A 17,519-nucleotide genomic window follows, 5' to 3' on the forward strand; every position below is an offset into this window, starting at 1 on the left:
CAGGGCTGCCTAGCTATGCTCCTTACTGCATGAGTTAATGCCTATCAGCAAAGGCTGTAGCTGTCTTGCAGATCTACAAGGTAGCAATGATTTACCAGAAAGAAATAAATCAGCTAGTTCTTACATTAGTATGTGCTATCTGGATGTATCCTGCAGAGCAGCTTGCTAAACCTCAGTGAAATATACACCTCAAATCTAACCATAGCATATCCAGCAACTCTGGATTTAATTTCTCATTTACTCATATATTAAATGAGATATTCATTTAATATCTCATTTACTTCATTTGAACCATTCACTAAAAATCATGTTCAGGGTCTGCAGCGAACCACTGGTTTTGCCCTCACAAAAACAGCTGTCGGTGACATTGGTTGCATTTGCTTGTTTGAACAGCCTAACAGTAATGTAACCTTTAATAAGTTCAATGATAAAAACTGGAGAGTAAAATAAAGCACAAAACTGATACAAGTACTCCCTATTTGTTTTGATCTTCAGAATGAACAAGCCTACTCAAAGATGACACAGGAATAAACTAGCAAATGGCTAATGTAATGCATGAAAGGGCGTCTACAGGATTTGCATGTGCACACACATGCGCGCACTTGCACACAGACAGCTCGGCTTCATTAGAAATCTCACTACCAGAGTTTAACTTAGATAAATTAACTGCATTAAAATACTGATGCTGTGAGGATTTTAATACTATCGACACCCTGTAGAGGGCACTCCTGTGTGAAGTTTTAAATGCTTTAAAAAAATAGTTTAGTTATTGAAATCTGCGACAAATGCAACAGCTCTGCCTCCCCTCACAGCCTCCCGTTCTCATCTCCCATATCCTTCTCCTGTATTGCCTCCAGGCACCGTTTGGACTTGGTGTCCGTGTGCCCGCTCCCAGCTTTGCTCAGTCCACACGACAGGCACGCCAGCTGGATCTGCTTCATGTTCTCCAAGGCTTCGTTCTTGGCGTTCTTCAGGAGATCTCCTTGGCCCTAAGGATGCACAGACAGACATGCAGGAGAGAGTCAGGGATCACATGCAACACTCAGGACCAAAGGCGGCAATACCGCTCTCGTGTCTCTGCCCTGCTGTCGTCTCAGGTCCTGTCTCAAATTCCCTCTTTCCCAAAGATGCCAGTCCCTGGGAAAGGACTGAAGCTCCTTCTGCAGCCCAACATGTAGCTCACTGAGTAAGGCAGCAGCCAGCACAGTGGGCAGGGTGAGCAGGACAAGGAGCCTGTTGGTGAAGGCATTTCCCCTTCCACAGTCAACAGTGAGGACCTGCCAGGGACAGGGCAGTGATGGCCCATGGGAGCCCCTGCTCCATCCTTGTGTGCTGGCATCAGACCCCACATGGCAATGGCTGTGTGTCCCAAGCCGAGTGTCCCATATGAGCTTGCTACCTACACCTTGTTCCACCCAAATTTGCCTTGGGCCCTCCTTTAGCAGAGGCAGGCCACATTGCACGCCTGTATGAAACACAGCATCTTGTAGCATTAAAGCCAACTGAACCGTTTTGTTTGGGACCTTTGAGCAGGCAAATGGGAATGAGAGACTTTATGAGCAGAGGTCTGCTTCTGTATCTTCTCAGAGCACGTAAAGGTGAGGTGACTGACAGGATGTAACTATCAGGAAAAACATGTTATATGAAATTTGTATTAAGGAGTTGGTGTTCAGAAATGCCAAAATGAATATTTATGCAATATTGATACCTCAAGTGCCACGAAGTAACAAGATTCTGGTACTAGAAGATACAAATAAGTAAGAGCCAGGAGATGCATCTGGTTATTAAAATTCAGTATCACTAAGAACTTGAGCTGCACTTCTAATATCACCCCAAGTACAGTTTGAAGTACACCACCCACTGCAGCTGGTTATATGCGTATCGAGAAGGAATACCTCCACTGAGCAAAATGTCACATTTGCATCCCTGTAATCTAATCTGACCTCCTGCAAACCAAAGACACTTCACAGGGTCTCAGGGGAAACAACAGGTACTACAGCAGGACCTGGGACACCGACCAGAAGTGTTGTACGAGTCACAGCACAACACCTTCCAGCAGTGGTGGCATCTCTCTGCTCTCCCTTTCCCCAGAGCCAGGAGGAAGGATGAGCATAGCTCTGCCTTCACCAGTGCCTGGCACTGGACTCGCACTGCCTGAGCCCCCACAAACAGTGTTCACAACGAAGAAACAATGGTGGCTTGCAAGTCCTGCTGCACTGGTAAACACCACGTGGGAAACCACGTCACCCGGGGACGGCAGCCCGTGCCTGAGCTTGATTGCCTCACCTCCTGGTGACATGAATCTGTCCCTGCTGAACAATGCAAATCACTACCCAGATGCTGCGAATCCAACCCAATGTGAGAATAACAAAAAGCACTGGGACTGCATGAGTGTCTCAGTGCTATTTGTTATGAAGCTCTTTTGAAGAGATTTGTATCTTGGCAGCATGAGAGTCATGGGAATACACAGAGAAATAGCTTGGGATCCGGCAAGGAGTCACGGTTTGAAAAAAAGCAAACCAAGAATAATTTACACAGCATATATTGCACATAGCTGTGATCCTGCTTTTAAGACAGTGGTTGAGCTTATGACTAAAGGCAGGAATTCATGAGTCCCATAGCTGTCCCAAGCACCCGGCATGCTCCTGTCTCCTTCATTGTCTGCAAATAGCAGAGGAATAGTGCCATTAGTGCTGTAGTGACAGGGACAACAAACTGCAGCGTAAGCAAAGAGATCCAACAGGAGTATCGTGAATGAAGTGACAATGTTATCAGAAAGGGTGGGAGATACACAAATTAAATTTCAGTTTGGTTTTAGGATGAAATAGACCTGGCTGCAATGGGCTGCTACTTATTTCTTATCATGCACATGGGACTGAAGACAGCAAAGGCTGCACCAACAAGCAGACAAAAATCAATGTGACGATGCTTTACAGCTTAACTTCTCCAAATCAAACCCTGGCACTATGTACTCATGCAGAAGGACAGAAAAATCCCATTGGCACAAGAAGCAACTCAAAGCAGACATCCCTACAGCACCAAGAAAAACTAAGCCCAAAACCTGAGAGAGCCAGTGCAGCAGAGACGTAAAATGATGACAGTGAAAACCCAGAACCCTGAAGCACCTGGTCTCCCCTTAGTTGTGGTGTATGGGGGAAACCTTCTGCTCTGGCATGGCCACAACTCATTATCTATCTCACCCACACCATGCACAGAGGATTTCCCATGCAGCTGCACAAGATGAATACAGCTCCATAAGCTGATACAAAACCAGATTCAGCTGAGTCTATGTTGCTGACTTCATATCAACTTGTCCTTCTCAGGGTGAGGGCAAAGCACCGGAATTTCTCTTAGAGTAGCCCATCAACTATGTCTTTGCCTAGGGGACTCTCCAAGACACTCATTTAAGGGAAGCTACTGGGGATTTGATACATCCTCACTTGAAGGGTAACAGCCTGAGTCTGCTCGGCCAAGACTTGTATCTGAAGTCCCCAGAAGCCAAGGGACTTCACACCCCCTGTGAGGGTGCTGAGCCACCTGCCCTCCCTTATGCATATTCTGATTTCACGTTTAAGTAACCAGGCAATTCAGAGTACAGATTTCAGCTGCGGAAATGCACAACGTGTCTTTGGGTTCCAAGAAGAAAAACACTCCTCCTGAGCACACTTCCAGTATTTTGAAGACATTCTTATTTTACAGTGATCTGAAAACAGAAATGGACTTATCCAAACAGTGCAGCTCCATTTATGTACAGACCAACCGATCTATGTCTTAGACAACTTGTATTCTTTCTTTTTAAACAGCTGGTTTAAGGAACAACAATTATTTTGGATCATCTGTCACAAGAAAATTAAAGACAAACCAGCCCCCTCTGACAGAACTGCCATACTTGTAGAGACCACAGGAAAAACAATCTGTGGGCATGCTCTGTTTGAAAAGCCATCTGTTTGCTTTGAAAAACTGGCTGTGAGCAGAATCCACTTAAGAAAAGCGTCAGCAAAATTGTGTCAACACCTTAACAAACTAAATACTGGATCGAAGCTGGAGTAGACTCTGTAAGTATGATTGCCTTGAAACAACCTTCATAAATCAGTCATTGTGATCATCTCTGCCCACAGAACAATCCTCTTTGCCCTTACAAACAAAGCATCTCTCACCCAGACAAAGAGAAATCATGACAGTCCACTTCAGCATCTATCCATCCATCTCCCTTCTGCTATTGATATCATCAGCCTTCCTGAGAACAAATACTTGTGAGAAGGTTAAACTCAGCATTTGTCACTAAATTAAGTCGGAAGAGATGAATCAAGTGTTTTACGTGAAAAACTGATCAAGGAGCCTGTTTTTATTTGGAGTTACAGCATATTGTCAGGTTTCATACACCTAGCTACAACTAACCATGGAGCCTCAGCACAAATTAACATTACAGTACAAATAATGCAGCTTGTCAGGCAACTGTAAGATTATATGCCTTTACCTTGACAGGTTAATACTACTTAGAAAACAGGGATAACCTGACATGGCTTTAAATATTGCACAATTTTAGTGACAAGCCATGGAAGAGCTGCACAAGCAGTTCTAGATAGGCACTGGCAAGGGCCACAGATGGGATGAATTCTGTACGTTGTTTTATTAATTTGTTTGGGTTTTTTTTTTGTCAAACCAAACTCCGAAGTTTCTACAGAGCCGAGATGACAGCTCCTTATATCCAACAACAACCCAGACTCTGAGGCTGGGGAAACAGGAAGAGAAGGTGGGTTAGGCAAGCGGCACCATTTTGTGCTCAACTCCATGGTATTTTTGTATACATTGCATGTGTATTTCTACATAAATATAAATATATGGGCATAGGTATGTACATTAATAATTACTATTTCTATTCCTATGCTTTCTAGGGAACACCCTATGACATGCAGGTCATGGCACTGCTCATTCTGGGCACCCATCAGTACTGGGACCCCAGCTAATGCACAGGCAGGACCCATAGTCCCCATGTTGGCAGCTGCCTACACCAGCATTAAGGGACTGCAGGAGGATGCTGAAAGGCCACCACTCAGCCTGTGCAGAAGTGAACTGCACTGGCAGGCTGCCCCACATAAGCACCTTCCTTTACTGCTGGTGAAGTAGAAAACCGTATGTTGTGCAATAGGGCTTTCCTGGCGATCAAAACTGGCTGTGTTTTCAGGGAGGCTGAAACAGTGGCTGCGAAGGCCATTTTGTAATCTGCTGCTTGCTAAAGCAGACGGTTGCTTATCTCCTGGCAGACACATTCTCTGACAGCACATTATGGGAGCTTTCCTCTCCGCTCCTCAAGGGATGAATAAACAAACGATAAATAACAGAGGTCTTACCGCCCGTACCACATCATGCTCATGATATTGCTGTTATTTTTTAACTTCTTCTCAAACAAACAACCTCTTGGATTATTATTTAATCACAAAGGAAAACCTCCAGTGGCTGACAGTGGTTGGCTGAAAAAGCCAGACATGGCCAAATAAAACCACAAGTACTGTGTCATTCTGCATTTCAGAGGTAACATGGGTAAGGTAACGGCACTGACAGTCCGTGCCCCAGGACTTGGAAAGCAGAAATGCTGAAGAGCTGCTGTGATATTGGGATACTCTGCATGGAAGCTGCACTTACCACAAGGGGTGCATTTTCAAAGTGGCATAGTGGGATTTTAATTGTGTTTAATATTAATAAGGAGGCACACAATTAAATGATTGTACATGGCTTTGAAAATGTGATCCTGAGGAGGAAATCATTAATGAAATGATTAGACTGCTATGTTAAACTTATTACAAAAAGCAGATATTTTTCCATGCCTCCTTCAAAGCTAAATGTGGGAACAATTGATATGTATTTGATTATGATACATCCACATTTCAGAACTGTGTACTCCAAAAATATAGACTATTTCCGTATCAACGCAGACTTTAAAAACCCACCCTTTTCATTATTACTGCAGATGTCAAGAGCTTTGCTTTATTCTCTGTGATAGAGACCATAATGCACATGTCATCATGAAAAATTACTGTACAGAAAGACTATACACAAAGCGTATAATCATTTCTTACTGCAAAATAAAGGATTGCAAAAATGAGTTACCCAGAGGAAAAGCAGGGGGCAAACATTACTTGCAAGTTTATTTTAAACCCTTGCATAGCAGAAATTCACTTCCTGTCCGGAAAATAAAAAGGCCATGCATATATAAGATGGCACTTATAGGGCTACTGGGTATCATTTAAGGCCTGGGTTTTGGGATAGCTTCCCACATACCCAATTCTGAACCAAATGCAAAGGCTTGTTTCTACCTGGCTGAAATCAGCAACAGCTTTGCCACCGAGTAAACTGGGCAGCCCAACCAAGTCCTCACTGGAGCCTGAGTCACCATCTTTCTCAGTAGTTGCTAGTAATTTTCAGACTTCAAACTGAGCATCTCGTTTTGGTGTATCAGTGTGTTACTGACAGCCAGAGACCTTCCCTCCCATTTCCCAAAGCGGGGTCTAGCAAAAATTTGCAAGAAGGAAACACAGCTGAGAATCAATTATATCCCATAGAGATATATGAGAAAGAAAATACCCACCCAGGGAAAGGCAGCCACCATTATGAAGCATTCAATCTCTGGAAGCAAGAGCAGGAAAGAGAAACTATTGTGGAACAGATTGTTGCGTGCAGCTTTAACACAAGGTTACGTGATTAAAAACACAATAAACATGAGGTTTTAGATGCGTGTTAAAAGTGAATCAAAGGTTATGCCACAACAAGGTCAGAAGCTCTAGGGCTGATCTGATCAATGCATTGTTGACAGCAGCTGGGACACCTAAGAGAGCAAGGATGAGGAAAATGATAGGAGGAGGAAAACTCAAAGGAGTAATTCCTAGTATTCTGTAACTAACCCAGATTACTCTTTATTTCATTCTTTCTCCATTTCTTTCATGAACGGATGCTGGCTTTCCCACCTGTCTCTGTTAAACAAGGGGCTGAGCGTGTTCAGGCAGCACTAGAACTCAAGCTCATTTCACCAGGAAAAGCACTGGGAGCACAGAACAAGACTTGGCTATGCTCTGTTTCCCAGCTGCTTTACTACCTATGCAGGAAAAATATCCTGTTTACACTTGATATGTATACAAGTCTTGAATTGGAACCACACCTTCAAGGAACACTGGCAGCCTTGAGGACACCCTCCAACTTGCCAAGATACGACAGCCCTAAGGTGGTATGTCCCAGCGAGCAGCCTCCTGCCAGCAAGCACCTAACTTAGGACAACTGCTGGGTGAAGAGCTAAGGGGTAACCACCTCTGCAAACACTATCTGCAGCGCAGCCTCTTTTCTACTGCAGTCAGTTGTAAGAGCAAGGGAACAAGCCCAGCATTACTCCAGGTGGTTGGTAAAATTTACACGGCTACTCCAAAGAACCCAGCCTTGTACAAAAGCAGAAGGGTTTCTCAGCAGTTCAATGGAAAGCAGGCAGGAATCTGGATTACACCCACTCCACAGAACCCGTTCAGTCCTGGCTTGCCCTGAGCACCCAGCAGGTTCCAGTGTACTAGTTCAGTTCTCTTTGAGGCACAGATCTCTGCAACCAAAGGAGTTGCTCAAATACCATAGTAAAGGGACACAGAAGAAATTAATAAAAATTAATAAATAAATTATAAGAAATAGAACCAATAAGTATCAAAGCAAGATTCAGAACAGCTCTAACTTGTAACACAGACCAAATCCTAACCTCATTGGTGGTTCTAGCCATGGGCTAGACTACTCCTTTAACACACCCAATGGTTTTGTGACTGCTGGCGGGTACCCAGGATGGAGCCTGATGACAAAATTGTAACTGTGGTATGTTAAGAACAATATTGCCCCATACAAAGCCCAAAGCTTTTAAACTCATTTCATCTGCCCTTTGGGTCTCACCCCAAAAGTCTGCACTGTAGAGGATGATTAAAAAGGGATCTACACTGGTGTTCCATGTTAGCCTGGTTAGTTTTCTAGGAGGCTACTGACAGTTGCACAGCCAAGAAGTGAATCCCAGAACACAAGCAGTGATGTAAGTGGTTGGGAAGACAGAACACCAGCCCTCTGCCAGTATGGCACTCCACTCAAAAACACCCATGGCATGTTTTGCCTTCTTTTCCAGCTGTTGGAAAGGTGCAGTTAAAATGTAAATGGCAGTGCTGGATACTGAGAGACTCTGCACAGGGCAAGTCTCACCAGTGCCAGTCCACCACTTGTACATTCCCAAATCCTGCAACACAGACCTCGAGGGCAGCCTGGGAGGTGGAAATGAACAAACACTTCCATCATACAAAGAGAACCTCAAAAAGGTCATGCAATTAGCAAAGAAGCGAAGACTTAGTAAAACTTCTGATTTTGGCTGCTGGCCTTGCCAGTGCGTGTACATTGCTGCCTTTGCAGCCATGGCAACTTTGGAAAGAGGGTCTGTATTTGCCATTCTCTTACAGGATTTCCCTAATGAAGTAAAGGCAAAGTCATACATGGCCAGCTTGCTCTCTGAAACCCAGTCAAATGCCCTTCCAAACCCTACTGGCCCTAGACCAAAGCCTAAGAAGGAATTAACATCAAGCATTTGCTTGAATACCTAAGTGGCAAAAGCACTCGTGCTGTAACATTCCCTACTGATCTTTAAACAGAGCTCTCCACTGAAATCCATGGGCTCTTGCAAATCAATTGCACTATATGGCTGCTAATCTGTTCCTTCAAGCAGGCATTTTATGTATGAAGAGAGTGGGCTTTTATTTTCATTTTTTAAGAAGTGCCTCTTGCTTCTCTCTCATCTGGACATTTAAATCAAATTACCTTGTATCAGGCTGTCAAAAGGAATGAATGTGAACATCGATTGTCTGTAACTGCGTTGCAGCAGGAATTTGCTTTCAGAAATAATGGCATTAATTTGATGTTAGCCATGTGCTGAGCTGTTCAGCTGCTTGTGTGTGTCTCTCAGGCACTACACCTAGCAGTTCGCAAGCACAGCCACAAATGTACAGACTCTCACTGTCAACCCCTCCACACTAGGAGCCAGCCTTTATTTCTGGTGATAACTTTGAAATCAAAGGGTTGGCTGGGAGCCCAGGAGTGCACAATCAATACTAAGAAAACCCCATATCACCGGAGAGATAGGGGCACTATTTAGTTTTGATACACAGCCGTGAGATGGAAGTCAAAGCTGTATGTCCAGGCATTCATTTCTTAGTCCTTTGCTCACAAAACCCAGTTCTCCACATGCACCAGCTGGTAAGTCCAATGAAGTCCAGAGAGCCCCAGAAAAACAAAACAAAGGGAAGAAAAATGAGGCAGAAAGCACACAATTTTCTTGCATTTAATTTTTCCAAGTGAAAGGCCCAGGTGCAGGAAAAGCAATGTTCTGCAGCTAACAAAACACTGTGCAAAGCAAGCCCTGAGCACTTGTCTGGGAATAGCTGGCACCTCCCCAACTCTCCACTTCCCAGCGCCCTTTGCACTGACTCACAGCTGCCCAGCTAGCATCAAAATCATGTCCTTCATCACAAGTGCTGACAGCAAAATCCCCCATAAGTTCTCCAGAAATGGGGAAGGGTTTATAGAGCATCCCTGAGCCGATTCTGATTTGACTGAAGCCAACAGTCACCTGTGCTGGTTTGGTGTCTTTTGGTGGGAAGGGAGTGCTAGAGTTGATGCAGCACAAACACTCATGGCTCTCCTCAGACTGCTGCTTAGGACAACAGCTAAAAATAATATCTGCAGCTGTGCTTAATGCTAACTGAGATAATCTAATCAGGATGAAATGAAATTACACCTGTCAGAGCACTGCGTTTCTGGACAGGTAACAGAGCATACTCATGCAGTGCTTGTTTCTGCCTAAAGCCCCTTGCGCTCTCCTTGCCTCTGAGTAGCCACCTGGCACAGACACTAATATATCTTAGGAACTCTATGGTTTGCAAATCCTCCTGCTGCAGTGGCTCTGGCAAACATCACCAGCTGACGGGGGGGCAGGCAGCTGCAGAAAACCCCGAGCTCCCCATGCCTACTCACCAAAAGGGGACATGACACCCCTCTGGTTTGGCTGCTCTCCTCCCCTCATGCCAAGTGCTAAGGGCAGTCAGTTTCCAACCTGTTCACAAGCAGCACATACCAGAAAGAACTTTATGCTAAAGCAGAAAGCTTTAAGATGAGACCAAAAACTTCAAATCACATGAAAGATTAAGTGAAGAAAGAACAAAATGACACAAACTGCTGTATAACTGCCAGGAGGGAACAGGCTTTTAGAAGATCCCTAAGCAAATGCTTACCCATCTCATCCCTGTTGGCTGGGACATTCCCTGTCCAGGGACCTGCAATCAAAGGTGTGTTTGCTAGTGAGACTGGCCAGCAAGTTGAGCAAAAGCAGAGCTAAGCCACCTTCTCTGCTTGCACTCACCTAGCCAGAGGTCAAAGAGGGTCCTGCAGGCACAGCAGCCACAGACCCCACATGCTAACAGGGCCCTTGGGAGAATCCCACCCTTGCCTTTCCTGTGCAGATGAGAAGCCAAATACAACCAGGAGCCAGTATGGTTATTGTTGTAAACAGCACACTGACCCAGCAGACAGTGAGCTACCAAAACAAAGCAACTGGGAGCAGAGAATAAAATTGTGAGGGGTCAGAAACAGGCACGTCTGGATGTGAGAACTCTCCATGAAGGATGGGAATGGAGACACAAAGCAAACAGAGTGAGCCAAGCACAAAAGTAAGTGGTGCAGGATGGAGACCTGAATGTAATATTCATTTACACATTCACTGCCCCAAAATGTCAATGAGGGAAACAGAACAAGCTTAATTTCCAGCTCATTATGATGCCATGACACAGATAGTAATAGGCCTTTAGGCAAAACTGAACTCAAATTTTAAGCCCGATAGAGGGCTGTAGTAATACCTCCACAGTTACTGGTGAGTGTTGGAAAGGATGAAAAGCTATGAATGCATCTTTTTATTCTGCTCTCATGGTCACAGCCTGACACAAGCAAGGCCATCTTTTTCTTCTTGTGATCTGAAAATAAACAGCAGCTGCCACAAGCAACAGAATCGCTGCTTCTGATTCAACATTCCTCCCCAAATGGATCCTACCTGTACCAGGGGAAACGACATATAGGAGCTCCTGCAGAGCTCATTACCTTGCACTTGATTTCAACTGACCCAGGTAAAAGAAGACTATAGCTGTCAAGGATACAATATAGTTTCCCACTCTGTTGTTCATACCTACAAGCACTTGGGCCTCATATTTCCCTAGCTCCTGTGCAAACCGTTGGGAACACCTGCCACATTTAGGGCTTCTGGGATCTAGTAGTGTTGCTGGGAGAGAATAACTGCAAAGGAAACGCCCGGTCTCACTGAACACATGCAACTTTTGCTTAATGCCATTTGTAGCTTTTGACTAACTGTCCAAGCCCTCCCTGCAGGTCCATATTGCCAATAATCATGCGTATTAACACTGAAGTCTTTACTCCGCAGCCCTTTCCTGCTGGTGGCCCGAGACTACGAAAATGAATCAATACCACCATTGAGTTAAATAGTGTTTTACTTTAACCGCAGCCCTCGGAATACGTAAGCAGTGTGGGTGAACACTTTCTTTTCAGTGTCAGAAGGCAGCAATGGAAGCTGGACTGGCACAATGAAACAGGGAAGGTCACACCAGCAAACTGCTGCCCGCTGGATTCAAGGTCAGCTCTCCTGACTTCTGTACTCACACAAGTGCAGAAGTCATCAAAGGTCCTGGCTAGCAATGGTGTTATGCACATCCCGACACACGGAGAGAGAATTCCTCTCTATGCTCAGGAGGAAAAGGGGAAGGACTTGGCACTCATAAAGAGATATGCCCCTAAGCTTCAGAAAACTCAGTGGTAAAGTCTGTTACCAGATTTGACTGAGGCCAGGCAAAACCCAAACACCATCTTCAACAACGGCAGAGGAGGAAGTTTCAGTGGAGCAACCGGCAGCTTTCATCACCTCCCGAGCTCCCCCAGGGAATTAGCTTAAATTAGACACCCGTTTCCCCACAGGGAGTGAGGTTTCATAGATGCTGGCACATAATTCACAGAACAAAAGGGGCAGTCAAATTCCATCATTTGTAAGCGCTGGGAAACTGTATGTGATCCACTGGCAGTAGCTGTAACGAGCTCAAAATATACCACAAAGGTAATTTTTAGAAGATGCTAATCCTCTTGGCACACACCAAAGCTGACATTTCAAACATAACCATTTCAGACTAGCATCAGTTTACAGCTCCCAGAGAACGGCACAATTCAGACTGAACAATAAGCAAACACAGGAGAAAAAACAACGTACAAGCAATTCTCTCTTTAATGTTCCCACCATGCAGTAATCAGTATCCTGGTCTATTCCTGATACTCAACAGCTCTACACAAATCCAGAAAAGTATGCCTGTGGAGGGAGGCTTCAGGCAGAAACTCCCCTTGCTCTCTCCTGCCACGGACCACCTAGAAATGGAGCCCTGCACTCAGACTCATGCTCCCTCATACAACAGCAATGCACATGCAGGCTGTGGAAAGGAGAAGCTCCCAGTGGCACAAAACCCTGTGTCTGAATGAACTGGGGAATTTAATAGCAGAGGAACACGGCTGCTTTGGGTACAACTCCTCCCAAAGGTTGTGGGTTACCCTGACTCGGGCAGGGTGCTGAGCTGACACATGGAGCTCCACGTTTGGAGGAAAACAAAGGGAGTTTTCTCCACCGTATTTCATTAGCCCTGAAGCAATCACAGCTCCACTAGATCTTTACCAGGATACAGGACACTGATTCACAACCACACTATTCAACAGTTTAAAACAGGAGGAAGACAAAACACCCTGGCAGGAACCATCACCATCATCTCTACATGGGCCGGAAGCAGCAGCATGTGCTAGCTGGGGAAGGATGAGATGAGCACAGTGAAAGCAAATTCTAGGTTGTAAAGCGAATTCGTTAAATAATGGAGATTAAAATACAACTGAAATGATTTAAAAATGTAATGTCTTTTCAATAATAAATAACCATGCAACTGAATCTCTCTGCTTACGTATTATTTAAGGGACAATCCTCCAAGCTGCATAAAGAGATAACCGGAGTTTTCTAAACCATAGTCAGTCCCTGAGTCCAAAAAAAATACATCCATTTTGTGTGTCTCAGCACATGAGAAATATCACACTGTTCAACTGACCACCCTGGAATAACATCAACAGTGAGCACAAGGGAGCAAAGGAAAACACCAATGAACTCTCCAGTTTTGTGTGTAATGATCTATGTGATGCTGTCAACCTCTCACTAGTGGCAGACACTGGGGCTGGAGAGCTGCTGGGGCACAAGCTGGGGCACAAGCCCAGTGCCACCCCATAATCTTGGAAAGGAATGGCTCCCACCCCTCTGGCACGCTGCCTTGCTGCTTGAGCAGGGCTGGCAGCTCGGCTTGGGTTATAATGCAATCTTTAACACCTCACAGAGGCAGCTGCTCATTTTCTTTGTTAGTACAGCCACTGACAGATAAAAGCAAGAAATGCGTGAATTTCTGCTGAAACTTATACTTTCATTACAGCCCTTTTAGTTCCTCTGAATGAGGTCATGTTGTCAGACTGGCACAAACAAGATTCCCAACTTCCACGTCTTCCAGGTTGTGTTAATTAACTCCACTGCTGGGTACGGCAGTCTTTGATATCCGTGTCTCAGCTGAAAATGTCACCGTTGCAGGAGAGGGGATGGTGGCAGAAGTTGCTGAAGTTCCTATGCCACTTTTAGTTCCTGCCTTCACTGTCTTCTCCTTCAAGGGATGGGAGACGACACTGACCCAGTTTTCACACCAAAGAAATCCTCCTTTAGTGGGGAACCATCTACAAACATTATTCCATTCAGTCATCTTTCCGCTCCCCAACACAGTCCCCACAGTACTATCCATCTTCCAGCTCAGTTCTGCACAGGCACACATACGTGCAGGATCAAGGATAGGGGTGAATTGGATACACATATATGACAAAGAGTGTGGTGGTTCTCCCACTGCTCCAGCATGATTGAGATGATACGTACAACTAGGGCAACACAGAGGGAAGGGGGATTTGAGGCTGGGGACAAGAGATGACAGTGAGGCACAGAAGGGTAGCTGAGGCAGAACAGCCAACCAAGCAGGGGCTTCACTGAGCTGGCAGCCTGCACAAGGAGGGAGTTAGACATCTATTTTGGCAGACTAGCTCTATTTAAACATCTTGACAAGCCTCAATTTGTGAAGTGACGCTAAAATTGGTTTCTTACACACAGCACCTCAGCATGCCAACCCTCTACTGGGCTCAAAGCCCATGCTGCCAAGGTGGCCTTGGCACAAGAGGTGCCAGGCACAGTGACCCCACATGCTCCTGGCCCTGTCTCACACCACCATTGCTGCAATGCAGCGTACCTCACCCTGCATGCACACTGTCAGCTTGGCACTGGATCCATGGCTTTTGGCAATTTGTCACGTCACTCAAAAGGCACATCACAAGATGCTTGCCATCTACCTCTGGCTTATTTTAGTCAAACACAAGGAAAATTACATAAGCAAGATATCCCTAGAGGTTTTTCATGCAATCTTTCATTTCCCTAGTCTGTTCTTTTTGTCCCAAAGTTACTATTATTCTGCATAGTCGGTAGCCTGTCTGTCCTCCTATACATATATACATGCAAGTATGTGTGCAGACATACAAACCCATCCCAGTGAAACTGAAGAAATAATATTTACATCTGAAATGCAGACCTTTGGATTGCAGGAAAATGCTAAAAGGTTTATACCACAAGAAGGCAGCTCACAGCACTTGTTTTCTGGATGAACTTTGATAACCCTCCTTTTTCAGTCTGTCCTACACTTGGGTCCCACACTGACTGCAAGAGGGTCTTGTCCCTAAACCCATTGTTGTGAAACACCTGTGGGAGCAGAGCCCTGATATTGAAGGAGGAAGAGAGAAGTGATAAAAATGGCAGAGATGCACATTCCTGCTCAGATGACTCTGGCTATCAGCTCTTTCCCCATGTGCCAAGTGACTCCAGATCCCTGGGTCACTTGTCACCCTGGACACTGGGTGTCAGCATGCAGAACACCGCAGTCTCATACCAAGCACTTTTCATGCCAAATATCTCAGCAGGCCTCATATCCACAGCAGCTAAATGTTATTTGGATCCTGCATTAGGGCAGCAGGAGGAACCCCAGTGAAGCCTCTCAACAGGCCCTTTCAGTCCTGTTTTCTACACACCAAAATAGCTGTTAAAGGCTGGAGGAAAGTCAGAAAAAGGTGCATGCTCCCTGAATTAACAGAAACTATTAACTGGGCTTGGTCCTGCATGGGCCACTCGAGGTAGGAAGGTGAGTGCTGCTCATCACAAGCCCCAGCGTTGCAGGCAGGCGAGTGTGAGTGCAGGTGGATCCCTGTGCCTGGATGATTAAAGCACCAGATCTGCCTGATCTGAAGGAAGCACTTCTTGCCAGTCAATGGAACACTCTTTCTGTGACATTACTGGACAAAACCCCATGGATAACTAACATGGGAAAAAGCCTCTCCTCTTTGTCAGGCCATCCTAGGACCCCATAGAATCATGGAATCAGCTAGGTTGGGAAAGACCTTTAAGATCATCAAGTTCATGACTTAACACATCTCTTCAGAAACTCACAGTATCATGAAGGAGCAAGAGCTGTGAACACTGGCAATCACTGCTCTCCCTTCCCCCAGTAGCCACCCCTGTAGCACTTGTTATTTGCAGATTTAAGATTGCCTGGGTGGCCTTCATGTATATTTTAAACACATATGAATATTTAATTTGCTCTAAATCCAATTCATGTCTTGAAATTTTCCTTGGCCAAGAAAACAGAGACCTTGTCAGGAACACCATTAAGGCTTCAAAACCACTCGTAGAGAACAGCCAGGTACCCACTGAGGCTGTGCTGTACTTGTTTGAGACTGCTCACTACATCCTCCCTGGAGCAATGCTCTGGCAGCATGGCTGACAGCCAAGAAAAACAGGATATTCCCGTTGATTAACTAGTACTGCTGAGGGACTGGGATTACACTCTTTTTACCCTGATAGACACTGTTGAAGTAAATTGAGAAGTTCCCATCACCAGATACAATGGACAAAATCCACCAAGGCTAGGTGTCTTTTAAAGAGCTCTGATTCCTGCCTTCCGGCTTGGACAAGAAAGGCAAAAGCCAGTGCTATGAGCAGTATGGGGCAGAGTTCCAGGAAGCATCTGCCAACCAAATTAGCAGAAAACAGCGCTCTGCTATAGAATCATAGAATAGTTTGGGTTGGAAGAGACTTTCAAAGGTCATCTGGTCCATTGTCATTTAGTCCAACCCCCCTCCAATAAGCATGTACAAGAAGGATCCACCTACCCAATATTTACACGTTTTTGTTCCCTTGGTTTACAAAATACACTAATCGAAACAGCTTTGCATGTAAATCACATGCTTTTACCTCCTTATCTTGTAACTCAGTATCATTTAAAGGACTCTAAATCCCCCTATCTCAGAAAAATCATGAAATGCAGGCCCACGTCAGACATAGACAGCTCCATGGAACAGCCTGAAAGCCAGGAGCACAGCTTTGCCCTCCAAAGGAGTTTGGAATCTGGGAGCCTTCACCACACTCACCGCTGCATTCAGAGTATGCCAAGAGCCCAGGAACAAGTTGCACTCCCATGCACCTCCTCCAGACTCTTCACATGCTCAATAAGGAACAATCTAAACCTATCTCCTTCCTCACCTTTCCCTCTACTTTTAAACAAACTGCTTCAAGCTAAGCAGGTTGGTATTTACAAGACTAAGGGGATGGTGACCTTGCTGAACCATTTCACCTTCTCTTCAGCGCTCTCTCAGAAAGCCAGCAGCTTCCTGTTATGTTTTAGCTTTTTGTCCTTCAGTTCATGTGTATGAGACCAACCTGATCAAATAACTAGGCAATTAGAGAAGCTCTGCATTTCCTCATATGCTTGTAAAACCTGCCCCTCAATTGCAGACTGGCTCAGCCAATCTCCACTGTAGCTGAGCTGGTCTGGAAGCAAGGCAGCAGAGCCTTCAAAAGCCACTAAGGAACACAGTCTGAAAAGGTTTAGAAGTGAGAAACACCACTCTGAACCGCGTCAACAAAGGAAACGCAAACAATGTGGGAACTAGACACCAGGAGAGACATTTAGTCTCTCAGGAAAAAGAGCCTTTGGGGTAGTCACATTCAAAACATTTACCTAGGGAGACCTGGAAACAAGTAGACATGGAATAATACAGTGAGCCCTGGATTTAAAGGCAAGCATGAAGTCTCCATGCCTCATAAACCACTCCTACCTACTGCTCTTGCTGGACTGTTACTGTCAGGAGATGACAGGAAATCACAAGAATTTGTTGCTAAGACACTATGGCTTATATTTCATCCATTTTCACAAATTGAGCACTGATGTGCATACGTCAGTAGAGATATGCTGGGAAAAGGAGGGACATAATATATGAGGAATTTTTCCGGGGGGCATGGGAAGCCTAACTAACAC

The 17,519-nt window shown here is 45.1% G+C and overlaps 1 protein-coding gene across 2 annotated transcripts in view; it reads right to left on the bottom strand.

Moving 5' to 3' along the window:
• Positions 1-267: 267 nt before the first annotated feature.
• PLCL1 (phospholipase C like 1 (inactive)) overlaps positions 268-17,519 on the bottom strand; it is a 208,921-nt gene continuing 191,669 nt past the window's right edge. For both annotated transcript variants that reach the window (XM_061457087.1, XM_061457095.1), the window contains exon 6: positions 268-989. In XM_061457087.1, the coding sequence (XP_061313071.1) occupies positions 807-989 (183 nt within the window). In that variant the 3' untranslated portion in view covers positions 268-806. The remainder of the gene's footprint in view (positions 990-17,519) is intronic.

The sequence above is a fragment of the Pezoporus flaviventris genome, unplaced genomic scaffold (assembly GCF_033815535.1).
Source record: "Pezoporus flaviventris isolate CSIRO_AGI_PZ_B2104156 unplaced genomic scaffold, CSIRO_AGI_Pfla_v1 ptg000001l, whole genome shotgun sequence".
Classification (NCBI taxonomy): domain Eukaryota; kingdom Metazoa; phylum Chordata; class Aves; order Psittaciformes; family Psittacidae; genus Pezoporus; species Pezoporus flaviventris.